The sequence below is a fragment of the Metopolophium dirhodum genome, chromosome 2 (genome assembly GCF_019925205.1).
Source record: "Metopolophium dirhodum isolate CAU chromosome 2, ASM1992520v1, whole genome shotgun sequence".
In the NCBI taxonomy this organism is placed as follows: Eukaryota; Metazoa; Arthropoda; class Insecta; order Hemiptera; family Aphididae; genus Metopolophium; species Metopolophium dirhodum.
Window position 1 is genome coordinate 7,141,503 of NC_083561.1, and position 18,311 is coordinate 7,159,813.

At 33.1% G+C, this 18,311-nt stretch overlaps 3 protein-coding genes across 4 annotated transcripts in view; 1 reads left to right on the top strand and 2 right to left on the bottom strand.

Annotated features, from left to right (window-relative positions):
- LOC132938986 (semaphorin-1A-like) overlaps positions 1-2,343 on the bottom strand; it is a 64,704-nt gene extending 62,361 nt beyond the window's left edge. Inside the window, exon 1 of one of the 2 annotated variants that reach the window (XM_061005970.1) lies at positions 1,879-2,343. The gene's annotated coding sequence lies outside the window, so the exon portion shown is untranslated. The remainder of the gene's footprint in view (positions 1-1,878) is intronic. The other variant, XM_061005969.1, reaches the window with a different exon arrangement.
- Positions 2,344-2,560: 217 nt separating this feature from the next.
- On the top strand, positions 2,561-5,445 carry LOC132938138 (integrator complex subunit 14). The gene is made up of 7 exons (XM_061004820.1): positions 2,561-3,038; positions 3,376-3,546; positions 3,941-4,246; positions 4,304-4,519; positions 4,594-4,777; positions 4,839-4,993; positions 5,053-5,445. The coding sequence occupies exons 1-7, from the start codon at positions 2,877-2,879 to the stop codon at positions 5,281-5,283; spliced, it is 1,425 nt and encodes a 474-aa protein (XP_060860803.1). The 5' UTR covers positions 2,561-2,876; the 3' UTR covers positions 5,284-5,445.
- A 1,105-nt stretch (positions 5,446-6,550) lies between these two features.
- On the bottom strand, positions 6,551-11,621 carry LOC132938137 (ubiquitin carboxyl-terminal hydrolase 2). The gene is made up of 2 exons (XM_061004819.1): positions 9,863-11,621; positions 6,551-9,401 (listed from the first exon to the last, which is right to left on the bottom strand). The coding sequence occupies exons 1-2, from the start codon at positions 11,042-11,044 to the stop codon at positions 8,886-8,888; spliced, it is 1,698 nt and encodes a 565-aa protein (XP_060860802.1). The 5' UTR covers positions 11,045-11,621; the 3' UTR covers positions 6,551-8,885.
- Positions 11,622-18,311: the final 6,690 nt, after the last annotated feature.

Consider the following 18,311-nt stretch of genomic DNA (forward strand, 5'->3'; position numbering starts at 1 on the left):
AAAACGCTTTCACCTATAATAATTTTTATGATTTTTGAATAATCTTACGGTAAAATCACTAATTACAAAAATTATTGAAAATAATATTTTTGAGGGTATGATGTATCGGTTTTATATTTCATTATTATTTGACTTTGTATTAGATTTTCAAAATAAAAAAAAATGTTTGTAAATTTAAATAATTGTTTTTTGAGACAATATTTAGACAAATCGATGTCATACCCTCAAAAATATTATTCTCTATCGTTTTCGCAATGGGTTATTTTACTCTAAGGGCTGTTCTTACAATGTCCGGTTAAAGTTAACCGACACTTAATAACCGGCCGAATTCTGCCGGTAATAAAATCTGTTATCAGTCGGTTAGCGTTAACCGACACTTTACCGGACATTGTAAATATGGCCCTTAGATAACTCAAAAACAAAAAAAAGATTCTGCAGCATAAATGCATTTTGTCTATCTGTCTTGGCCAGAGAGAGAAAACAAACAGTGCGCTGCCATATTCTGATATGCACCAGCTTAACTAATTCATTTTTTCAAATTTATAGAACTCGTTTTAAAATAAATATTTGTAGAAAAAAACTGCATGGGCCCAGTTTAAATTTTCCTCTACAAATTCAATGATATGTAAATTGGCTATAATAATATTAATTATACATAAACTAAAGTAAGTATCCGTTACATAGATTTACCATGGTCCGCGTATATAATCAGATATATAATATATGGAGATAAGAGACAACACATGCGGATGTAGCGTCTTTTTAACCGAAACTTTAACCTTTATAGGTTACATTTGGTACCTAAATTAACCAATATTGTTAATTTATTTTGATTTGAATAGGTAGCTAATGTAGGTACTAATGTTTAATCAAAAACTGCTAACTTCACAATAGTCAATTATACAATTAATGTTTGTGTAACTCGATAAATAAATAAGCAGGTACTTACATATAGTACCTAAAAATATATTTTAACACTAAGCTTATCAACATTTTTGATGAAATACAATACGATAAATACAATAAATCCATTAAAATGTTGTTAGAAACAAACAATTTTTTATGTATATACCTACAATATAATTAATACCTAAGCATAAATATTGTAAAAAATACGCGTCAATGCCTAGGTTTCAACAAAATATATTAGAGCGACTCTAATCACCAATAAGATACGGCTATTTCCGGTTTAATAGGTTTGAACAACACTAAATATTGATTAAAGCGTAAATATTTCAATCGGAAACGGATATTGATAAATCATCGTACAAAACATTTTATCCGAATCGGGAGTTTAATTTAACTTTCAAACTGCATTCAAATATCGAATATCAATTTCTTTTTCTATATTATGTATATTATGTGTACCTACTATGCAGTTATTATATTATACATTGTGTCATATTATACATATTGAAATAGTTAATTTGATATTAAAAAAAATCGTTTATTTTTGAATTATAAGTACCAAGGCAAGTATGCTTTATCATCTTCTCTGGCTTTACACAAATACATTTTGGTTATATCTTTTTCCAAAAAATACGGTTAAAAACAAATATCACAATATCAATACTATGAAATAGAAATAACTACGTGCTGGAAAGTAATTGTTATAAAACTATAAAAGTTATATTCCCGCTATATACATACTCTCCAATGAGTAATGACTAATTATGAGTCTCTAATTCTCATTATTGCGATTAACTTCTAGACTAGTCAACCGATGGAAGGTACAAACGCGGTTCACGTCAAAATCAAATATCAATAGTAAATATACCTTATATACCTACCTATATTACTTTTAGAATAGTCGTTCGTTAAATCATATTGATCTAAATATCATCTAACGATGCAAAAAGCAAACACTGAAAAACTCACCGTCTCAAAATTGTCTTCGGGCGTCGCTCGGATTCTTATTATTTAAGAAACATCGAAAACACAAACAAAAAAAAAACAAGAACAAACTAATATTATTATATTATATCCACCGATCGACGAGCAGGTGGACAATTAAACGGTAACTGTATATGATTTAAAAACGCGCGGTTAAACATTTGAAAACGGAAAAACTCAACGGATCAACCACGATTGTTACAAAAATCATATTAGTTATTTTAAAAATAAAACCGACGACACAAAACTAAACAAAACTACCGACCAAAAGAGAAAATTCGAGCAGCACACACGTGAGATACGCACCACAGCAAACAACAACAGCCGCACAACGAGTTGTGTCTCGGACTGGTTTGAGTTTTGTTTACGTTCCAAAGAACGTGTCGGTGTGAGGGACCATGGTAAAAAAAAAGTAGTAACGGTAATGACATGGGAGCGTTGCTATACCCGGTGGCGTTGACCGGTGCGGCGGCGGTGTAGTGTAGTTTGTACGCCGTACTGTGCGCGCGGTCGTGGCCGTTTCAAAAACGAGCAGTGTGACCAACGCGAGCACAAGCCGAGGAATCTATAAGCAAACAGATAGACAAACTGAATGAACTGAACTGCCAATGATAAGGTGATAACAAATAACGCGATAACATATTTTTGCGTGTGTGCACGTGATAAGAAATTAATTCTATAAAAATAAAATAAATAAATATTAAATAGTATTATGTATGTAACATTGTAACTACTTTAGTACTTTAGTTACTAGCGATAGCGATAGTACAGGTAGTTGGTACTTGGTAGTTTATGTACTTTGGTTTTGTTACTACAAGATATTGTAATAGCCGTTTTGTAAACAAAAGTAGTAAAACGTTCCTTGTTAAAAAAAATATTCGTTTTCCATTGTCGCTGTCAAACGAAATTTTGTGTTTAATGCAACCCTTGAAATAACGATTAGGCTAGGTATGCTTTTATAGAAACAGCGATCGACCTAGAAGATGGCTACCGTTATAGCCATTGATCTGTCTGTTTCCATGCTCAGAGACATTAAAATCAAAGATACCAAAGAGTCCTTTACGCTGCTACAGTTGGCCACACACGGTGTCAATGTTCTTTTGGACTATTTAGCTGTACACTCAAGACTAGAGTTTGTGGCGGTTGTGAGTATTAATTTGGGATAATGAAATTGCACCAAAAATGTTCATTTGAAATATTACTAAAGGCTGTTTAAATTATACTTTTTTAATATTATGTCATTAGTAATTGTCTTGCTAATAGGTAGTGTGATTAAATATTTAAATTATAGACCGACGTTATTAAAAAAATATTTTATATACTTAGTGATTTACTATACCAATATCTTTTTCATACTATTGTATAGGTGTCTATTTATTTTTTATTGGTTATATTTATTACTATAAACATTAAATTATACCTATTAGTTATTACTATTTACTACCTATTATATTACTTATTACCTAATATGTTGTGTTACAGGTTACATTTTCATCCACTTGTGATGTACTGTGTTCATTTACCCGTGATTATGACTTGATTAAAGCAAAAATAACACAGTTGGAGTTCAGAACTAACACATGTTATCCACCTGTAATACAGACTATTAATTATTTAGTTCATAGTGAGTGGTCTAACTCGGTAACCTGTCAAGTAAGACATACATTATGGTTGAAACTACAGTAGAACCTCATTAGTCTAGACTTTGTTTAATCCAGACAACCGTTTAATAATACATATTATTAGTAATATCAAAATAATAATCTGAATAACTAGTTATTTTGTATTGTGTATGTCTCAATAACTGTTGCATTATATTATGTAGTTTACTAAATAACATTTTTATTTCTTAAATCAATAATATATGTTTTTTTTTTATTGAACAGAGTGTTTAAATATTTACCTCAGCTCATTTCATAGGTTATTTTGTTTAGTCTAAACTTGTATTAATTCGGACACCTAGAGACCCCCAATTAATCCAGATTAATAAGGTTCTACTGTGTGTAATATTTTAATAATTTGAATACTTAAAATAATTTTTTTTTAGGTTATTATGATTACTGATGGAAACTGTTATGAAGGTCTTCGGAAACCAGACATGACTCCATTTCTATTTCCTGGAAAATTAATAGTTGTTCCCCTAGAACAAGTGTCATCGCTTTACAAAAATAATTATGACTCAAACAAACTTCCAAATGGTCTTGGATATATAACTTCACCTGAATTGCCTTTAACTCCATCATCTGTTGCAAAAGTGTTTGAAAAAATTGCTAAAGAAACATATGTACCTTATAGTGCAGTGTTACGATGTGGTAATTTAAAGTCAGATGTTCATTTGATTCCCCCTCCAATGGTAATATAACAATATTTTTTTTACCATTTCATTTTTTAATTTATTTGACTATTTTAGTCTTATACAAAAGCTGCAGATTTTGAAATAATGACTTGTTGCATTTCAAGTGAACTAAGTATAATTGGATTTCTAGAGTCTTCAAAAGTAGAATGCCCAGCAACTTTATCACGTCATCTTGTTTTACCTCAACGCATTTTAGATGAATGCTCAGAGACTAATGAAGCATTTACAAAAACTCCATCTTTTTGTGTATTATTACATGGAGCTTTAAAAGTAAAAACCTTTTTGTTAATATATAAATTATTATGCCTTGAATAGCTTAAAATAATAAATGCAAATATTTATAGATTGAAAACATGACAGCTGTTTGTCAGTTAAGCTCTAATTGGTATGGTTTATTGGTTAGTTGGGCAGACAATAAAAAAAAATCAAATTTAATGTTAATTATTCTTGAACCTGGTACAAATGCTATTCCTTGGTTAGGCGATATTCGAAATCTTACATTATCACCAACAGAACTAAACAAATCAGGTAAATATCTTATGTAATCATATACTTACTATTATAATTCATATTTTACTTAACATTATAGATGTAGATGAAACACAACCAAGTAAAACTCCTGATAAACGTAGTTATAACCAGTCACAATTGGTGTGGATCAAAGAAGCCGGTCTTCAAGCAGATATTCAAAAAATTTTAAGACAAGCAAGAAAGATGCCAGATAAAATTCCAAGCTTTTATAAGGTAATTCAAAAGTTACAGTTAAAATACATTTTATTTGTTTTCAATAAATTTTTGTTTAGGAATTAAATCGAATTCGAAAGGCTGCAATCGCCTACAGCTTCAATGACTTATTAACCAGTATTGCTGACTTATTGGAACTAGAATGCAGCAATTTACCAGGTGGTACTCATCCAGATTGTGCACTACAATTAACCCATGCTGCTATAGAATTGCGAAAACCTCTTGCTATGGATCCCAAATTCACAATCGTTCCTATGACAACAAAATATGCTCAGCACGACCTTATGTGAAATTCATTAAATAACACAATATTTTAAATTATAAGTTATAACTTAATGAATAATGATTAATACATGAAAATCTGATTGGCTTATTACATCAATTTAGTTTATAAAGTTCTGTATTTTATATATGTAGCAAAATGTCAAATATATTTTTTTAATCTAAAACTATTTTGGTTTATATTTATCAAAGTAAAAATAAATATTATAATAATTTGATAAAAAAAAAAGTATTTACCATATGCACTAACGCAGTGCTCAAAATGAAAACTTTACAAACTGGAACGCTCATAAAATTAATATGCGGAGTAACTTTAAGCTTAAAAAAAGGTGGGTAAGTGAATGTCGCTCTGCTGTATAGTAGGTTACAAGTGGATCACTGTAATGAATGATGTTAAATTTGAATTCAATGATATAATATCACTGTATAAGAAAAATGATTCTAAACGAAAACATTCAGTCAGCCTATGACATTACCATGTATATTTGATGATATTATTGTGAATAAAGTTATTTATATATAACCTATTTACGTGGAACCTTGTCTTAAATTTTCAATCCTTAGCTATAAAAGTTGAAAATAAAAATAAAAAAAAATTGTGCCAATGTATTTTTTATATTTTTCAACTGCTATTGTAGCAACTAGCAATATATCAGGAGCCTTGCATTAAATTTTCACGATTTTTTACCAAGAAATACAATTTTATTGATATTTATAGATAAATGAAAACTGGAAATGTCTGTAAACAGCTCAAAATAAAACAAAATATTTGAAAAATGTTATGGTGTATAGAAAATGCTAATTAACATTCTGTCAAAATTTCATGTACCTACGGTCATTTGTTTTAAAGTTGCACCAAAAACCAAAAAATTCAACTTCTCCCTATATTAAGTATATTATATTTTGTTGAAAAGGAATTTTATAATTTTATAATTTTAATCCTCTAGATTGTGATACTGTCGATTTTTACGAACCGGAACTCTTAAATTTTAATTTTCACCAACCAGAACGGACGTAAAGTTTATATTACAAACCAGAACGCCGTTCCGGTCCATTTCGAGCACTGCACTAATGACTACCATGTTATATGTTACTTACCATTTTTAGTATTTTTCACGGACCTTATTTAAAACTATTCAAAAATGAGATATGTTTAATACAATTCAAGACAAATTTTAATTTATAACCAATAAATTTAATCAAACAAATAACCCCAAGGAAATTAACAATAATTTGATATCAAAATATATGATTCTAGATAAATTTACAGATACGTGATATTGTTGTTATTGTATTAAATTGTACTTGTACTTCTATAATGTTTAATTATTATTGTTAATTATATAATTTATTTACACTTAATAATTTATATACTCATATATAATTCATATTTCAGCCACAATTGATTAAAAATATAATTTATTTGTTCCATAAATAATATAATAATCAACAATCAACAATAAATAAACTGTTTTAATAAGTTACTAAGGAACAAGAAAAATAACAAATGTTTATAAATCATATGTACACAATTAAAGACACTAATATGATAAAAGTAGTAAGTCTCCATTAATAATTATAACTTTTTACATAAATTGTAGGAAAAACTTTTAATTAGTGCAAAACAAAGTTAACTTTTGATAAAATTGTATAAATAAAACTGTCAATATAATATTATATATATACATTTTACTTATTACATATTGTATTCGTATAAACTAAGGTAACCCTATGTAAAGTTTAACAGATATCTTATTATATCTTATAAATTGCCAATAATATTAATCATTTTATCCAAGCAGAACAAAATTAAATTTGTTGTTAATTTAGAAATAAGTACACAGGAAAAAATTAAACAAATTGTAAGTTATGGGTAAAAATAAAAATAAAATAAAATTTAGCCTTTACCATTTTATAGGCTTTATTAATTGTACCTTAATGTATTTTTGAAAATGTAGGTATAAGTGAAGAAGAAAAAAATAATATTTGTTAACATTTTAATAACATTATAAAATAGTATTAAATGTCAGAGGCTAGATACAGTAGTGTAGCGAACGTCCTCTGAAATTTTTCTTAAAGAGGGATGGGTGGTAGCCAGTGGGTCCCCTAGTAAATTTAATATGATATTCTCAATAGGTAGTCAATAACGATCTGAGATATAATTTGTTATATTATATTAATACATTATTATGCATAAATACTTGGGATATTTGTAACTTGCCTCTGGAAAATTTTTAGTTCACCATGCCACTGGCTAGGTAGAATGTACAGTAAAAGATTTCTAAATAATGAATTTTAGGTAAAAGACATGCCTATATGACTTTTTAAGCTAGGTATTAAAAAAACATCAGCAGAATATTAACTATATTATAGTCAAATGTCCCTAGAAAATAAATGTTAAGACAAAAAATAAATAATTGTATAATGATCAATTCGTAAAGATGCAAACATTTTAGGTTCACAATTTTATTTTATTACAATTTACCAATTGGAAATTCAATTTTGATCATTGATAATGTGATACATTATATCATATAGTACCTATCAAACCTATCAATCAACCACTGATCTACAATTACTATTTTTTAAACCATCGTTTTACCAATGTTAATATATAGGATTATTGATTTATTTTAATTAGTAGGTGCATAACTAACTGAGCTCATGAATCATACGAGGATTATTACGATTCCCATACAATACCGTAACAATATTATTAGCGCAACTAATGGAGCTGCCCTCCTCCCTTCCATCATAACAAAAAAATTATACTTTTAAAAAATTTATGGGAAATTGTTTATGTATATTTTATTATTCAATTGCTTGGATTAGTGTTTTTTGGGACTATAGTCTATAGCCCCCCTTATCCCCCCAGAAATTCAATCCTATAATTGCAACAATAAACATACTATACTCGACCGAAATTGGTGGTTCGCAAAACATAAACGTCACATATTTTATCTTGGCTGTACCCTGATTATACAATACCTACATTACTTATGTATGGTAGGTATGTACTCGTGCATTTTTATGCATTTACATTATAATGTACTATGTATAGTACTAATGTAATATAATACATTATAATGTATCACGTTAGGTTTTAATGTATAGTCTAACGTGATAATAAAACGTGTGTTGTACACGGTACACCTATTTTACCTATATGGTTATTAGCTATATCTATAAATACATAGTTACCTATTATAATAAAACCTTGGTAAACCTTTCCCCTCTCGTGTCCCCCTCCCACCACATTCCCCGATATATGTATTTGACTAGTCGTGCACTTAAGTACTGCTGCCACCAATTACGCATAGGTCAATAATAATTTTATATTATTATATACTCTATATCATGTATATATAATATATATATATATATATTATATGCGAGTATAGTGTAGACAGTAGAGGTATTTCAAAGTGTCGTACAAAGTTGAAACGTCGTACGCGACAGCAGTTATAATAATATGATTTCGGTACTTATTGGTATACATAATGATATATATTATTATGTATAGTTTCATGTAAACCCTCGATCTATGGACGGATATCAAAAAAAATTAAATAAAAATATAACAATTCATAAACCTGATTTCATCGGCTAATTAATAATTCGCGGCCTCGTAAAACAGTATATACGCCTCGTTGCTTATGAGTTTCGCGGACGACGTGATCCGTGATACGGAGCTGTCGTTGAAGAAGTTCCAGTCGCCGGTGACTGGGTGCTTGCACATGGCGGTATAGTGTCCCGCGATCGGCGTGCCCGTGTGGTTGGACACCGCGTACAGGTTGTACTTGCAGGCGTGCGGCTGTATGCTCCGGGCTGTGCCGGACACGTATGGGCTCATGTCCAGAGACACGGACGGGAACGCCACCAGCGACGTGATCTTCTTGTATGACTGCGTTCCCTGGAAACGCTTCAGGTGCAGCACTAGGTACCTGGGCAATCGTTGAAACCGGTACGATTTGAACATCTTCCTGTCCACCTTGCAAACGCTGCATCGGGGCCGCTCGCGGAAGTCCAACACCTCTTCCTGCGTGAAATTGTGCAGCAGGTCGTTGATGGACACTATGTTAGTCGAGCCGCTGGACGGCAGTGGCAGCGACACATCCCAAAACACCTGTACGGTAAACGTGGAACAACGATTATTAGTATAAATTATCCGGAGTCCAGATTTTTGTATAAGACATTCCTTTGCGGCAGGATGGACTAGAAATACCTTTCGCGAGTGTGGGTGGAGGAGGAGGTTAAGGCGTCCCAGTTCTCAGTTAAACCGGCAACGCTGTGGAGTATCAAAAAAGAAAAAAAGAAAAAAAAAATGCTATATCATACGGTCATTACGTTACGTAACTTGGCGCCGGCGGCCCGGGCCGGTTGCCAGAGGAATGTGTACTCGCGTATAGCGTATTTTTAATCTCGCGCGCTCGGATTGGGGTCAATTTTTTTTAAATATACAATTTAATTACATCGTAGCTGCACTATAGTCTTAATATAATATATTTTAATAAAATTATAGAGCGCACCAGACAACAACCCTGGTGTATCTAATACCCATATACAATATACATAGAACTCATATACCTCAAACGTGATACTCTTGTGGCCACACGAGGAACACTCAAGCGTGGACTTGAGCTGTCCGGCGAATAGGTCGACCACGGTACTGTTGTCCGTGACCAGGTACCTCTGCCAGAACTCAGCAGCCAGCGCGTTGTCCTTGAGCGTTTCGTCCACGTCCGGCATGGCCCGGGGCTTGACCTTCACCCTGTTAACGTCCATATGCAGTCGGTCGAGCAACAGTCGCAAGAACTCCTGGGCATCTTGCTGCTCGTAGCCGGCAAATCGCGGGGACAGCCGCTGGAATGCCGACTTGAACGCGGTGGTGTCCACCGGATGGCTGTCGGCGGCGGTCCAGATTCGGGACAAGAGATCTCGATACACCCGGATCAACTTGCCGTCAGCCCCGTCCACGTCGTCCAGTACGCTGTCCGTCAGGCTCTTGGTGTTGCTCAGGCACTGCAGCACAGAGTTCATGTAGCACGTGTTTCCTATGTTCCGGATGCCGACCACCCCCTTTTTCGAATCGGACACCGACCTGTACGCCGACGAAGACGATTCCGGGTGCAGCGCTCCGTTATCCGTGATAGCGCCGTAATTTGTTCTGTTCATGTTGACATATCTGGATTGCTGTAATGGTTCGCTGGGTGGAGGAGAGTCTTGCTGCTGCTGTTTGTTGTACTTTTCAAAGTAGGACAAGTTGCCAGCTTTGTAATTGTACGATTTGTTCAGCAACGACGACGGCGATCTGCTGTTGTAGAACGCGTCCAAACGTTTTTTCGTTGCGTCATACCGTTTATTGTCGTTGCCTAGCTGCAGCAGTGTGGCTGAACCGGCGGTCTTTCCACCAAATTCTCCACGACCAGAACCTAGTGTCGCCGATCCACCTCCGTTGGCCGCAGAGTACGACGAAGCCGGCGACAGGCTCTTGCTCAGGCTCAGTGACCGGATGTTGCCGTTGATGTCCGTCAACCGGGACGACGCGGCCGCGGTTGACCGGACCGGCGTCACCTGTCTGGGCGCGCTGCTGTATGCCCTGGACCGCCGGTCGGCGCTCAGCTCGGACGACAACGCATACGACGACGAAGACGACGACGACGTGCCGACGTGGTGGTGGTGCAGGTGATGGAGGTGATGGTGATGGTACGTCTTGGCGGTCGCGGTCCTGCCGGTGCCGTACTTGTCGGCAGACGATGACGCGTACATGACGTTATTAACGACGAAGAAGACGAACACTCGCCTGCTGCACCGCCGACCCGACTACCGGGCCGCATAACATGTCCGTTTCCCGCCGCCGTCGTCTCCTGTTGCACCGCCGCCAATCGCCCGTCCGGCGCGCCGATTTCCGTTTGTCAGCGTATGTGTCCACCAGTCGACGCAGCGGGTCTTCTCGAATTCGGCTCGTATCTTCGAGCCGTGTCTGATTCTCTTTCGCCGGCTATAGATATTATTATTATTATTATTATTATTATGCACACAACTCGTCGTCGCACTGCAAGCGGCGGCCGCGCCGTCGACGGCGAAAACGGTAGCGCGGCGGCGGCAAATGATCGATGTGCGCGCGCGGTACCGAAACGCCTCGTCCAAGGCGCGATTGTATATTTTTAGCGCGGCTGCGGCGGCGTCACGCGCGCTGGCGTTGCCGCCGTGAGCGCGTTCGACCCCGCAACCACGGCGTCAAGCGCCACTATCGATGTGCGGGCCGCGCAACCATCGATGGACCGCGAGCCGTGCGACCATCGATGGCCACCGTCGTCCCGATGTCACCGCACGGCGCGCGCGCGCCTATTGATTAACCTAGTTCGTCTTGGTTTTATTTTAGCGTTTATATATATATATATATATTATTATTACGTACGTGTATTATAACGCATATATATACATATTGTATGATATACACCGTGTGCGTGCGTGACGGTTATCGTCAATGCCATAACATATTATTATACACTGTATATACATATATGTGAGGCTATATGTATACATATATTATACATTATACGTGTGTAGGTACTGCACACACCCACAAACAGTCGGTGTAGCCTTGACAGGGTTTTACAATGGATGCATCATGTGCGACTATAATACGGTTTGCTCGAAATGTATTTATTTTTTATCCTCCGCCCGCGCCTAACCGATGACACAACACTGTACGTATATATACATAATATATAATTTGATGGTGTGTACGCATGTCATGTCGACCTACCTACACAATAATATTACTTGAATGCGTGCGATGGTGACCGGAGGGCGGAAACCGTATACGCGGGCTTGGCCTCTCAAATATTTCCAAAGGCCTCCCGAAAAATGTACCTTTATCGTGATATTCGAAATGATCGGGCCCCTCCTCGAAAAACCGACCAGATCAACGCCCCTGCGCTACCTACAATGTTGTACTATATAGTATATACCCACGCATAATAATTTTGTATTATGTATACAGTGTTACACGCTGTATATGCATTTTCATACACGCCACGTTACCCGTACTTTTGTAATGAACTTGGCCGATTTCCGGGGAGATGAACTTTGGGTATTGGTTTTGTCGACCCGCAGATAGCTGTGCTTGGTGCGAAAATCGTATATCTATATAGACTTTATATTATACATTATTATATATCGGCCGGCGTGAGGTCTCGCGTGCGCGCGCCAAAGAGACACGCCGGCCAAGGCCGCAGTATCTCTCTCTCGCGGGCGCCGGAATCAATATTTTTCAATAGGTTTTTATTTTACTTTTTTTCTCTTATTTTTCGCAAAACGGGACCACACCTTTTTCGGCATAGCTTAAAATATTAGACTTGCCACGGTAGAGGTGTTGCCGTTATATTGTGGCGTAGTCGTCGCGCCCGTGGAAAGCTATATTATGTAGGTATAATATAAATTTAATAACAATATATATATATATATATATCAACGATTTATCAATATTATTGTATAAATATTATGAATGCGTAATTAAAATATTATATATAGGTACCTAGAAGGTAGGTATACTATTACTTGTTTGCATTACACATCGTTTATAATAGGCACTTATATATTATACTTACCATTCGAGCGTCACTTGAGGCATTCTCGCAAATGCCGAGTTTCACTTGACTTTTCGGTCGGAAATTCATGTCGTACCTATATAATAAATTATATTATTTTGCATAACTTAATATATGCATTTGGTGTATATATATATATATATATATATATATATATGTATAATTGTATAAATTAATAAGTAGGTATATGGTATATCTTGTGATCAAATGCCTGAATATCTCCGATACACACCGCGCCCTTTCGGTTTACTCACCGATTAATTGATTAGTTATCATAACGTGCGCTCCACTGTATACTTACAGTAATGGGAGTCGACGGAGTAGGAAACAAAGTTTATACTATCAGATTGTGTATAATAGAAGGGTATTATGGGTAGGTATAGCTAAATAGATATAATATATTGTTCAGTTATAAATTATAATACAGCAGCGACGTTGTATGTAGCTATATAGGTACGCAATAATAATATTATAATTGAATAAATCAATTATTAAAGCAATAAAGTGCGATAGGATGTGACGCACGGATACATTGTTTAACGTTTGGATATTGCTTGCACTAATACGTATTATAATATGATTAATTTGATAATGGTTGTGAATATTTAGTTTCGGTGAACTTACCTACCTACGTGGAAACTGGAAAGTGTTGAAATGTTAAATATTAATTGTAAAATCATACCGTGGTAAAATAATATAGGTATTAAAATTCAAAGAACAAAAGGGGCCAGGGAGTGAGCAATATGGTACTTGCCACTTGATGGATTATTGTATAATATTAAATAATAAACAATACGAAAGGAATATTCTAAATGCTTAGTGTTATTTAATTTAAGAATAATTATTCATTTTTCGAAATATTTAAACTGGTTACCAATATTTACCAATCAGTATATACATTCAGAGTGTTCACGATTTAATAACGTAACACTAAACATTTCAGCCAGATATTACCTTTATTTAGTTTAGTTTATTTAACGTTTTCCTATATTCGAACTATTTTTCCAATTTTGATTTCGGTTTTGATTGCTGGTCTTGGGTATTTTCGATATCGATTTCGGGTTTTAACGGTTTTAACCGGTATTCATAATAGGTTTTTAATATCGGTTTCAAGCCCTGAATTGATTTGTATCAATTCTTATGTTTTTTTACTCACTCTCAACTCTCAAGACGTGTACCACTGTACCTCGTCATTGAGGACTGATGAGTAATTTACTGTAATGTATATGTTTTCAATTTGAATTAAAAAATAATTTACAAAACCTTGTTTTAAATTCTTAATCTTTTGCCCAGCAAAAAATGTATCAAATGTGCATTTTATGGAAATAAACTAAAAAACTTAAATTTAAAATGCCTACAAGCAGCTCAAAAAGAATAAAAATATTTTTAAAATTGTTCATTATGAATAGAAAATGCGAATTTCAACTATCTACGATTGTTCGTTTTTGAGTTAAGGGCGTCGGAGCCGGTGCGTTTTTAGTAGAAAAACATGTCTCACAGCAAAAACTCTCATGCCATGTAGAATAGTCCGATATCGATAATTTTTTTTTATTTAAAAGAAGAGAACATTTTGCAGGTCGGACAAATCCTGATTTCAAAAATTATAACTGTATATAATCAAATATATGTATTTGAAATTTGAATAATGCACAATATTTGTTATTTTTCAAACGTATTTTTATAGGATTACTTAAAGTAAAATGAAAATTTGTGCTTTTCACCGACCTAAAAAATGTTTTCATATTTCAGATAAAAAAATTTATCAAAATCCAATACATATGTATGTTGATATCAACGAGGTATATGAAAGTTTTTCCTGTGAAGACATTTTTGTTGATATAATACACCTATTAACCCCCCCCCCCCCTAAATAGGTATAGGGCAGTAGATAGTGGAAAAAAATTATAATTTAAGTAGCAACTAAAATATTAAATATAATTTTCAAATTTTATAGAATAACGGAAGTTTGGAAAACCCTTAATTCAAAAAAACAAATTCGATTTTGTCATATACTGGTACTGCGTAAAAATTCCAGTTTTTCATTAGTTTTTTTGTTTTTCCCGGTTATTTTGTAAACTACGACTATGAATTTTTTTACTTTCGACCTCCAAATTTCTACTAGTAACTAATTAGTTACTAGAAACCACACCTTAAAATTGAACATCAAAGGCGAAAGCATTTTTACTGCCTTAAAAAGTGATGACCTAAAAAACACACATCATTACATTTATCACTCTGTTTAGAAGTTAGAACCCTAAAATACTGTAGTAGTCACAGGTATTTAAAAAAAAAATGTATTCAAATTCCGAATTCGTATAAATGATAGGGGATGCAATTAAAAAATGTTAAACATTTGAATTTAAAAAAAAAAGTAATATTTTCATAATCACATCGCGGAGGACGGAGAGCCGCGAGAACCTGCCATCATATTAAACAACGATATATAACATGGGTTTATTATGATTGGATATAATTTTCTTTATTGTATTTCCGATACAACGCCAATAACTGTAATCCCTGAAATTTAGAATTTAATTGTTTTGATTTCCCATAATATTCTCATTTTACAATACCATTTGAATAATATATGATAATAAACGATTCGTTAAACAATCAATACCGTGGATATTACATTAATCAACTTTTAAAGTTAGATTTAGCGTCACATAGTTTAAAAACATTAACAGGTAGGTTGTAGGTACGTTTATTTTAGTACACAAAATGTACCGAGAAATCCGTGAGTATACATAATGTATACATCAAGGTCCATTCATTTAAACGATTTGTTCAAACAATAATAATATGTATCATTACCAGACATTTCGACGTGGGTACAAATGCAATAAGTAGGTACATATTATTATTTATTATACATTAGAAGTTAGAACGTAACGTAAACGGTATTCAGGATTCAGGTGAACCTTTATGTTATCCTACTAGAATAAATATATTATATCCAATTATATTTCTGGCGATTTAGGGATTTAAGAAATTTTAGCAATTTAGAAGATACATAAAATTTGTTATTCATATAATATTTATATAGATAAAAAGTAAAGCAAGCATTTTAAAAATTCTGTCTTTCAATTAATACATTAATAAATTGTCAATTTTACAAAATATATTTTAACACTATTTTCGTTTTTATAGGTACACACAAATGTATTTTATTGTTTTATGCATTACCTATATTATATATTTATATGTATAAAATAAACGAATATGTTGCTCAGCAGTCTGCAGCTGTAGGTACATCTATAGTAGGTTGTTTCGATTGTACCTCGTCATTGAGTTAGTCACTGTAATACTGTAGTGTTAGTCACTGTAGATAAACTATTTATATGTTAAATTTAAATTCAATGATAAATTGTTGTATACATTATACAATAAACGGTTCTGATCGGAGAAGGTGAGTCAATCGCTATTTCTAAAGTAATTTATTTTTCAATTAGTAATATGGTATGGGTAAAACTTATTTATGCCAAAAACATCGCAAACATTAACCTATGTTATTAATTATTATACCATACATTATTGCTAAAAACATATAAGTCAATACCGACGTACCTATACCCTAGAAATGTAATAATTTATAATATTGTGAATGGATTTGTGGTATAAAAAGCAAAAATTTAGTACACATGTATTTTGAAAATGTAATTGTATAGAAAATAATAGTACATGCACTATACGTTATGGCGTCAATTTGCACTAGTTTCAGGTACTTACGATCAATATTGTTTGAAAAACATAAAAATCGTTTGAAGTAAAACGTTATAGTAAGTTTAAACATCCAATTTCGTTAATATTTGTGGCTTTAGGATGAATGTTTTTTATATTCCAGTATAATACAAGGAATTTAGGGATGAAAACAAGTTTTCAATTTTCAAGTTTTATTAGTATTAAAACTAAAAACTGTATACATTCTTAATTACATTAATTAAAACATTTTCAAATGTTCATGATATTGAAGAATTACGTCAGTCGTATAAAACTCAAAGAAAACGCTATTATAAAATATATTTGGTGAAACTTCAATAGTTTTTACGGTTACCTATTCATTTTTGAATTACAAGTTACAACAAAAAATTATTTGTTTTATAGTTTTATCCGATTATTTTGAAAAGTACTGGGGATTTTTACTTTTGATCCTATAATGATCCAATAAAGATCCAATTTTCTATACCGGAAACTGCAAAGTTCGATGTTTTTTACTGCCCCTATAAAGAAGACGCCAGATATACACACAAAATAACACACAATTGTAAAACCATTACATATTCATTGCTCCACTCAGAATCGAATATATCTTAACGGCATAAGTGCCTACAGTCCTACTCAATAATGGGTATAGTTTTTACTCGGTAAACTCGGTGTTGTAAGTATAAAAAATTAAAATTTGATTAAACTGAAGTTCTGAAACTCTTTTTGAGTGTTGTTGGCTTAATAAAAACTTTAGAAGTAGGTACCTATGATACAAGTTTTTGGAATATGACATTCCAATTACAGTCCACTATACATCACAACAAATATACAGCTGAATTGATGGGAACAAAAGTAGTAAGAGAAATATTTATATTATATGATAAAAATTAATATTTAGAATATACCTCGTTAATGAGTAAGTCGCTGTAATAGACGTGTTAAATTTTAATTTAAAATAAATCATTGCATACGAAAAACTATTCTGGCAGAGGAGGCCATGTGTCTTGACAGTGTAAACTACTATTTATAAAGATATTTAATAATTCATTTATATTAAGTGAATCGATAACCAAAGAAAGGAGATGAGTCCATTTTATAAATTTTTAATCAATCACCATTTTGCATTTAGCACACATAAATAGGTAGGTACATAGTTTACTGCGCAGAGAAAAGACAAATCGAACTGTCCAAACATTTAAAAATAGCACTGGGAAATAACAATTTACAACAGAGAAAGGATAATAATATGTCCATTACATGTTTTTTGTCTCTCCTAAAAAGTTATATAAAGTGGACCTAAGATATAAAGTTATTCCCTTTCTGCAGATAGCGATTCAAGTACTCTACAGACTACGGTCTACAAATAATTTATTTTTATATATTATGTTGAACTATTTTTTTTTTAAAACATCGCATATTATTATATTATAATAGCTGACCCTCGCCGACTTTGCATGGGAGTAGTTATGTTACTGCTTTAACTTGGTGTAGACAAATTTTAGATATTTTTTAAGGCTATTTCGACAAAAGTAAAACTCTTTGACCATTTCCTTTACGGCCGTAATATACACTGAAATGCTGAATATTATAAGCACCAGTTAAAATACAAACAAGATCAAATTTGCTAATATAAAGCCCGCTCAAAGTTGATGATTGGTGTGATCGGTGATCAAAAACCACTATATTCAATAAATGTTTTCGGTACTAACTACATA

Coding starts and splice junctions, on each gene's coding strand:
- LOC132938138 (XM_061004820.1), top strand. CDS start 2,877: ATGGCTACCGTTATAGCCATTGATCTGTCTGTTTCCATGCTCAGAGAC. Junction 3,039..3,375: donor GACTAGAGTTTGTGGCGGTT/GTGAGTATTAAT, acceptor GTTGTGTTACAG/GTTACATTTTCATCCACTTG. Junction 4,520..4,593: donor TATTACATGGAGCTTTAAAA/GTAAAAACCTTT, acceptor AAATATTTATAG/ATTGAAAACATGACAGCTGT.
- LOC132938137 (XM_061004819.1), bottom strand. CDS start 11,044: ATGTACGCGTCATCGTCTGCCGACAAGTACGGCACCGGCAGGACCGCG. Junction 9,402..9,862: donor ACAAGAGTATCACGTTTGAG/GTATATGAGTTC, acceptor TTTACCGTACAG/GTGTTTTGGGATGTGTCGCT.